At 45.2% G+C, this 9,403-nt stretch overlaps 1 protein-coding gene across 1 annotated transcript; it reads right to left on the reverse strand.

The window, feature by feature from the left end:
- Nucleotides 1-2,791: 2,791 nt before the first annotated feature.
- LOC126490970 (nucleoside diphosphate kinase B) lies at nt 2,792-3,392 on the reverse strand. Its single transcript, XM_050126359.1, has one exon. The coding sequence runs from the start codon at nt 3,359-3,361 to the stop codon at nt 2,903-2,905; it is 459 nt and encodes a 152-aa protein (XP_049982316.1). The 5' UTR covers nt 3,362-3,392; the 3' UTR covers nt 2,792-2,902.
- Between the last annotated feature and the right edge of the window lie 6,011 nt (nt 3,393-9,403).

Below are 9,403 nucleotides of genomic sequence, written 5' to 3' on the forward strand. Positions count from 1 at the left end.
CCCCCCATATCCTCACCTCACCCCTGCAGTGTCCCCCCCAATTGTTTTTTAAAAAATCAAACCAAACCAAAACAAGCAAACAAACAAAACCCCCTCCTCCCCAATAGAACCCTTTATGTTTCTCCTTTCTGGCCTCTCCAACACCTCTTCATTCGTCCTGGTGCATTGGGAGTCTGGCTGTCACACAGTGTTTCCTTCTGGACAATCAACTTTACTAGCAAATGTTCATTGCAGTGAGTCACTGGTCTGGTTCAAGGCCTCTGTTTTCTGGTACTTCACCATAACCGGACCCTCACCAGAACTCCTTGGGATATCCCATGGCCACCCCGAGTCATGGAGATCCTACCGGTATTATTCCACAGGACCAGTCCCTCATGAGCTCCAGCAGGTCCCAGAAGCGGTCGATGCTAGTGTGGGCCAACCCAAAGCCTGGCTGTGGGCCTGGGTAGCAGCAGAGCTGGTCATTCCAGGCCACTAGGGCCACCTGCTTCAGGCAAGGGGGCAGAGCCTGATCCCCTATGCCCTTGCCAGTGGTGAGGGGTGGGACCATCTCTCCCAAGAGCAGGGGCCAGCTCTCTTGCTGCGGTGGCCCCAGTGAGAGGCAGGGCCAGCAAAGGGTGGGGCTGGCTCAGGATGGCCCTCTGATTTTTATCATGCATGGTTCCCATGGCCCATGGTTCCCTTGAGGTGACATGGCCACAGACATCAACACAGACTCCAGCTGCAGCTGGATCAGGGGCCCAGACATGGGTCAGCATGCTGGGGCTGGACGACATCCTGGCTCCGAGTAACAGCACTGGCCATGCAGATTGGGATGGTTCTGGGGGTGGCTTGGACCCCAGACACCACCAAGGCCTCAGGTTGTGGCCCCAACCCTGGCCTTCTATGTAAACTTTGGTGGCAATATGGGACTTGGACTTCAGCACAGACCCCAGCCATGGTAGACCCATAGACCCAGACATGTCCTTGGCAACAGCCAGGTCTGGATGTCACCACTGCCGAGGTTGCAGTGCAGGGACACTCAGATTGGCACAGTCCCAGGACCCTTCTGGCCCTCAGACACCAACATGGCCCCAGATCTTGGGCATACACATGGCCTTCGATGGTAGCACAAGCATTGGACATCAACACAGACCCTGGCAGCAGCAGAGCCATGGACCCAGAGATGGGTGCCCAGCTGCAGCTCTGGCCTGGGTGTCACCATGGCATTGGGTAGCAGCGCAGGCCACTTAGATTTGCATGGCCTCAGTTGTATCGTGGCCCTCAGACACCAACATGGACTCAGGTCGCGCTCAGTGGCAACAGGAGTCACATCCGTCCCCTTATACCCTGATGCTATAGGGCCACAGATCCAGACATGGCCCTCAACAGCAGCCTGGGCCCAGATGACAGGCCACCCAGATCTGTACGGTCCAGCTACAGCATGACTCCCAGACTCCAACAAGGCCACAGGTATCTGATACCAACACGGCCCCAGGTGGAGGTCCAGAGCCCTGGAGTCAATATGGCCCTGGATGGCAACAGGAGCCGCAGACAACAGCACAGACCCTGGCTGCAGTAGGGTGACTTTTTTTTTTTTATTATTTTAATTTGATTTTGGTGTTTTATTCATATAGACATTTTAAACCTAATTGGTTAATTTGCATTGATGTACATTCATTGTACATAGTAGTACTGATCACATAAGAATCACTCCATACAAAAACAAACTTTGAGCAAATTCTTCCCATATCAGCCCCTCCCCTCCTCAGTTCCTCTCCCCTTGACGGTGTTTTTCTACTTTCATGTCACATCTGTATACACGATTTCAAGTGTCTACATAAAACCTAGTAACTGTAAATGAAAAAAAAAGTTATCTTTCTGAGCCTGACTTAATTTGTTTAATATGTTCATCTCTACTTGCATCCATTTTCTGAAAATGATATATATTTTTATTTATTACTGAAAAATTCAAATATGTTAATATATATTACATTTTTCTATATTCATTCCTCAGTTTTTAAAGAATCATTTTCTAAATGTCAATCTAATCTTTTACATTCAGGCCAATACTGAATGCTTTATAATCTAAGTATTTCAACCTGATTTTTATTTCCCAAAGTAAAACTGTTTTGGTCTATCTATCTATCTATCTATCTATCTATCTATCTATCTATCATCTATCTATCTTTACAAATGTAAGCCCATATAATGACAAGGATATCTGAAAACATTTTGAGAATAAAATCATATTTTGTTGGGTGAGTTTGCATGCATTAAGAGGAGAAGATGCATGGGAATGAACCTTCTCTGTGCAACCTTTGCATGGAGGCTGAAGTCACACAGACGATCAGTTCCCTGACTAAAGATGGATGCTTTCCTTGCTCCATCAGAGTTCAAGTCCTAATCATGGAAGATGGGCATTACCAAAGGAGAGAATTCAGTCACTTCTGAATTATTTGTTGTGAGGAAAGTCATATAATGGCAGAGACAAGCACAGACATTAGCTTGGGAGTTGTTCACGGTAGCCTGTTTGGAACTTGTTAAGAGGTGAGGGTGACCTTGAACACCTGATTCCCCTGCCTCAGCACTTCCCAGTGCTGAGATTAGTGCTTGAACGTCACACCAGGCCTTTTGAGCTTTTGGTTTATGACAGGTTTTCATACAGCCCAGGCTCTCCTTGAACTTGCTATCTACCCAAGGGTAGCCTTGGGTGTCTGATCCTCCTATGCCTGCTAACTGTAGGAATTTACAAGTGGACACTGCCATGTTGGCTTTTTGATTTTCGTTGAAGGTATGGTTTCTTTTTTTTTTTTTTTTTTTCCAGTTCCAAAGTCTTTATTGTTTTAGAAAAGATGATCCATTCTGTGGAATGAAGAGTTGTGCCCAGGGATCCATCAGTAATGCTGAGAACTATCCATCTCTACTCATATACCCAGTCATGAGCACAAGACTTGTAGTCAACCAGTTCTTCAGGCTTAAACCATAGACTGATCTCTTTCTCTGCACTTTGCACTGAATCACTGCCATGAATGATGTTCCTGCCAACTTGAATGCAAAAATCCCCTCGAATGGTGCCTGGCTTAGAGTCAGCTGGATTGGTCTCTCCCAGCATCATTCGGCCTGTCTTCACCACATTGAGCCCCTCCCAGACCATGGCCACCACGGGCCCCGAGTTCATGTACTTCACCAGCCCTGAGAAGAAAGGACGGTCTTTCAGGTCAATGTAGTGCTGCTTCAGGTGTTCCTCAGAAGCCCGAAGGAACTTCATGGCCACCAGGCGGAACCCCTTCTGCTCGAAGCGCTTGATGATCTCGCCCACCAGGCCGCGCTGCACGCCATCTGGCTTGATGGCAATGAAGGTACGCTCGAGGTTGGCCATGGTCCTTTGATTCAATCCTCTATCTCTCTCTGCTTGAGGTTTTAGCCTTCCTCATCCAAAATGACAGCTTCCCTAGGAGCCAGTCCCCTATGTCCCCTCCTCAGAAGGCCATCTGTTCAGGTCTCTCGAAGGTATGGTTTCTTTATTTTGAAGCAGGCTCTCAAAAACGGGGGGAGTGGGGAGTACTTCAGAGTCTCGAAATGCTGGAAAATCAGCCTTTGCAAAAACCTTTTCTGTAGGTTTACATTACTCAGAGAAAGTATCTCCCTTGCAAAATAAACTAGGCGAAACCAAACCAGAACTTTTCCAAGTCCTTGTTGAAAAACACTGAGTTTAGTCAGGAGGTCAAACAGGACAGAAAAACAAAGTCTGATGCCCTCCTCTCTTACGTAGGGATCCTTCTGCTGTGATAAACACGGTGACCAAAGCAGTTTGGGAAAGAAAGGGTTTATCTGGCTGACGCCTACACAACATAGCCATCATCAAAGGAACTTGAGGCAGGAACTGAGAAAGCCTGAGAAACAGATGCTTTCTGACTTGCTCATCAGCCTGGTTTGTTATACACCCCAGGACCACCTGCCCTGGGGAGACACTGGCCCACAATGAGACAGGACCATCCACATTTATAAGTGATGAGAAAATGCCCCTCACCCCTCACATGCCCACAGGTCAATCTGGTAGAGGCAGTTTTTTTTTTCCCACTTGAGGTTCCTCTTTCCAAATAACTGTCAGGCTGATATACAGCTAACGAACACACCACACCCTCCACACTCTTCACGGTTCTCATACCATCTGCAAGCCCACTTTTAAAGCACACCTCTACCAACTGGCATTTTCAAAACTACAGACTTTGATTTTTTTTTTTTAAAAAAAAGTCTGTTTTAGAGTGCCCCTCAGTGCAGGCTTGTAAGGCTGGTTTTCTTGGTGAGTCAGCTGCAGGTAACATTAGACGATCCTCAAGATCTCTGGATTGTCAGAGGACATCTTTGTAGTTACCAATTGACCCAAGAGGGCAACAGTATCTTTTACCAAGTGGTTCTAAGAATTCACTGATGCATCCTTCCTAAATAAATTACTTCAGGTGATTGAGAAAAAGTGTGATTTCCAGTTTTTTTTTTTGATTTCCAGTTTTTGTTTGTATTATTTGCATGTCTCGGGTTAGACTTCTGTTTTGTTGTTTCCATCAAAGTTTTGACCAGAATAGCTGTCCTCCAGCTCCGGTAGATTCTTCTGTGTCTTCCATCTCTCCATAGGAACTCGGGGATTACAGACACACACTCTATGTAGCCAGATGATGGCAGTTATGTAGAAATTCTCAGGTTATGCCAGAAGGATATCGAGTGAGGTCTCTCTGTGACCAGGACCTATACTAGACTCTAGGAGGCTTCATTCCCTGCAGCCAGGCAGCTTCCTGCTTCTGGTAGGAGAAGCGGTGTGGTTTCGTGGCATGCAGGGTGTTGCAGGTTTCTGGGATCTATGACTCCTTGACTCATTGCGGAACTCCTTGGAGCACTAGCCACAGAACCGGGCTGACAATGGGGATTTCCAGCCCCAATGGGGATGTTTTGCAATTGTAACCACTTCATTTGTAACAAAGGCAATTCTGAGTCAGAGACTTCCAAAAGCCAGTATTTTGATGCCACTAGGGTCTTCCTGGGTCAAGAGACCCCCCAAACATTTCATTTTTAGGGGGCTTCTGATGAAATTTAAAAATAGGGTTGAAGCCTTGGTGATATATTTTAAGTGGTTGATTTAAAAATGAAAGTGGAATGATAATGAGCTCTTTGTTTTAACAATGTTTTTATTATTCTTTGGTAATTTTGGTTTCTCTGTAGTTTTGGTGCCTGTCCTGGAACTAACTTGTGTAGACCAAGCTGGCCTCGAACTCACAGAGATCTATTCTTTGGTAATTTTATACATGTATACAATGTATCTTGATCGCAACTATTCCTCCTACTTACTCAATATACTTCCCTGTTGTAGTATGATGTATTTTAGTATTTTGGCTTTTGGGGGGGTCTCATCACCCAGGTCCCAAATAGATTATACATGGAGGCTTATTCTTAGTTATGACTACCCAGCCTTAGTTGGCTTGTTTCTCACCAGCTTTTCTTTTCCTTTCTTTTTTAATTTTTTTTTTTTTTTTTTTTTGAGACAGGGTTTCTCTGTAGCTTTGAAGCCTGCCCTGGAACTAGCTCTTGTAGACCAGGTTGGCCTCGAACTCACAGAGATTCCCCCTGCCTCTGCCTCCCGAGTGCTGGGATTAAAGGCATGCGTCACCACTGCCCAGCTTTCACCAGCTTTTCTTAAATCATCCCAATAATTTATCTTTTGCTTCTGGGCTTTTTCCTTGTCTTACTTCTGTATCTCTTACTCCATGACTGGCAGGGTGGTTGGGTGGCTGGCTCCTGACATCTTCCTTCTCCTTGGTTTTCCTTATCCTTTGTCTTTTTGCTTTTTTTTTAATTAAGAATTTTTAAATACAATCTTTTCTCATTTTAAATAGCTACCCCCATTCCCACTCCCTGTCCTCCTCCTGCTCCACCCTCTTCCCCCTCCCCATCCACTCTTCAGAAAGGATAAGGCTTCCCATGGAGAGTCAACAAAGTCTGACACTTCACTTTGAGGCAGGACCAACATCACCCTATATATATCACCCTGTTTCTAGGTAGAGCAAGTTATCCACCCAAAGAGAATGTAACATCTTGAAAGATGTCAGTTCCAGCACTAGGGATGTTTGTCTTTTCTCCATTTATTTAATGAATTTTTAAATTTCCTCTTTATTAAGGGTCTCTATCATCTTCATAACCTATTGAATGTCATTTTATTCTGGTTCTTCTGGGTTAGGATGTTCGGATGTTCTTATTGTAAGACCACTAGGTTTTGGTGGTACCATATTGGATGTGTTTTTACACTGCCGTCTGCCTATCTCTTCCTCCAGTGGGTGCAGGTGAGGCCTGTGATTCAGGGGGTCCCTCTTCCTCCAATCAGTGAAGATGGGGTCTGTGACTTAAGTGGTCACTCTTCCTCTAGATGCAAGCTGGCCCGTGCCTCTAGTGGATGCTGATAAGGCTCTGGGGCCCCTCTCCAGGGACAGTCGTCTAGTCCAAGGCTTTGTCCAGGGTCAGTCTAGGCCAAGGCTCCTGTGGTCACAGATGTGGTAGCAGATGGTAGTGGGTGTGTGGAGGCTGCTTGGGTTCTCCAGGGCTTTGTGGGTGGGGGTGAGGCAACAAGATGTTCCTCCCAGGGCAAGGTCCTAGAGAACTGAGCCCTCTAACTGGGAATCCAAAGGCTTACCTCTCCAGGGGCAGTCTGGGACACTCGGTTCTCTTTCTATTCATACGCTTTGCCTGCCTCACTATTGGCTGTTCAGCTCTTTATTAGACCTTCAGGTGTTTTACACAGGCAAAGAATCACAGCTTCACAGAGTTAAACAAATATAGCATAAACAAAAGTCACACACCTTAAAATAGTATTTCCCAACACCCCCAATACATCACCCTTCTGTCTTCAACTCTCTCTCTCTCTCCCTCCCTTGCCCTCTCGTTCTCCCCCCTCCCTCCTTCTCTCCCCCCCCTTAACTTACTAGGTGGTGCTGCCTGCTGGAAGGTTGACTAAGCATGCTGACATGATCTTGTTTGGGTCTTGTACAAGTGACCACAGCTTCAGTGAGTTCGTCAGTGCACTGGGCGTGTCTTGACCAGGAGACAGCATTTCCCGTACTCCTCTCCACCCTCCGACTCTTCCACTCTTTCTTCCTCTCTCCCACAAAGTTCTCTAAGCTATGCTGGAGTTGATACGGATGCCCTGTTTAGGGTTGCACAATGAGCTTTTCTTTCTTGACCTTTCGAAACCACATGTGCGATCTTATTTGGTGTCAACAATAAATCTAAACCTAACTCAGGATCTACTAAAAGATCCACCCTCAGCTCTCAGTCCCCAGTAAGGCATAGCTCCACTCCTGGGCACCAGATGTTTCATAGTTTGCAATGCAGAGGATCAAACCTGGGGTCTTATGCATATAAAGGAAGAATGCTCATTGAGATAGATCTGCAGCCCTGCTTTTGGATTTATAGAAACATCAAAAGAACAATCTTGTATTACTTTTACAGTAAGAAAAACATAGTCTTTTGAAGTATTTTATTTAATTTATACATGTGTGATTGTATATGTGCATATTCTCTGTTTTGGGATGCACAAAGAGAGGCCAGAAGAGGCTGTGAGATGCCCTGGAGCTAGAGGTACAGGTGGTTGTGAATTGCTCCTTGTAGGTGCTTGGATCAGACCTGGTTCCTCTGGAAGAGTCGCACGTGCTCTTAACTGCTGGGTCATCTCTCCAGCTCCAAAAGATAGTCATTAAGTCATTTGTAATTATCTGAGCCTCAAAAGGAACACATAGCCTGCCCTCCAAAACATCAGGATAAAAGATGGTATTTAAACACATCTGTTACTGAGTCAACAGAAAGCCAAATATGCCAAAAGCATGGTTTTTCATCAAGGCGAATAATAGCAGTCAGGTGTAGCAGATAATCTGAAGTAAACTCACCCCTATCCGCTTCACAAGGAGGAGAGTGAAGGTATAACCTGTCAGAGGCGCTTGTCACGAGCTACTGCAGAGCACGATGCAATTACAGCTAATAGTAATTGATAATTCAGATGTCAACCCACCGGAGAAATTATTCAGGCCACTGACTCTGAAGACTGTCAATAACAGCTGTGACATATCCCCATTACCATTCTCAAGTAAGGTGTAATTGCTCCCGCTGTTACAAGTATCTATCTATCTATCTATCTATCTATCTATCTATCTATCTATCTATCTATCTATCTATCTATGTATCTATCTATCTATCTATCTATCTATCTATCTATCTATCTATCTATCTATCCAAATCTCCAGTATGGGCACACATATTTGTGGATGGTCAGAAATATGTCTTCTCTCTACACTATTCTCCACACTATGGTGAGAATCTTAGAAGCCTGTTCTCTATCATTAGCCTTACTGACAGAGCAGGTTGGCCAGACATGTGTCCTTCTGGACAGATTACAAGCAGAACTTTCACAGACTTTACTTAGGACATTGCAGGTGTCTGGCCTTGTAGGACCTAAGCTCTTTGGAGGATCGACAGTGAACTAGGACTGCATTGCAGGTGTCTGGTCTTGTTACATCGCAGTCCTTCAAGAGACCAACAGCACCCATGTTGCCCTAAGCTTCCTTCATCAGCTCCTCCCTGCTCTGATTCAAAATAGCAATGAACACTCTGTACCAGTTTTTGACACAAGATTTTAGATTTAGTAGCCTAACTTTGTGTAGGTCCTGAGATGTCAGTCTGTAAATGTTGTTGGGACTATTGATATCTAGAAAGGGACACTTCTGTCTAGTGTCATATCTTAGTGTTTCTATTGCTGTGAAGAGACACCATGACCACAGCAGCTCTCATGAAGGAAAACATTTCATTGGGACTGGCTTACAGATCAAAGGTTTAGTCCATTATTGTCACGGCAGGAAGCAGGGTGGCACACATACAAACATGGTGCTGGAGAGGCAGCCAAGAACACTACATCTGGATTGCAGGCATCAGGAGGACAGAAACACTGGGCCTGACTTGAGTGTTTGAAACCTCAACACACTTCCTCCAATAAAATCACAGCTACTCCAACAAGGCCACACTTCCTAACAGTACCACTCCCCAGGAGCCTATGGGGGACTTTTTCATTCAATCCTCCACATCATTATCTGTTACGAGCTGGGGGACTTCAGCTCCAGGTTCTTTTCGAGTAGTATCTATGAGGACTCTGTGCCCTTCTCCCCAGAGAGTGATGAGTAACCAGACCAAGCAAGAGAATTGATTTTATGATGATTCTTTACTAGCAACTTCAATATCCAATGCATCAATGGGGGTTACAATCTCAGTAGGCATGGGGGATTGATAATGGGCAACACACAGGCAATTCAATATCACAATTATTAATCCTACTAAACCTAATACATAAAACCAATTCATAACCTTAATCTAACTTATCTTAACCTTAATACAA

This window comes from Alexandromys fortis, unplaced genomic scaffold (genome assembly GCF_014885135.2).
Source record: "Alexandromys fortis isolate MF-2015 unplaced genomic scaffold, M_Fortis_MF-2015_v1.1 scaffold_29, whole genome shotgun sequence".
NCBI lineage: Eukaryota > Metazoa > Chordata > Mammalia > Rodentia > Cricetidae > Alexandromys > Alexandromys fortis.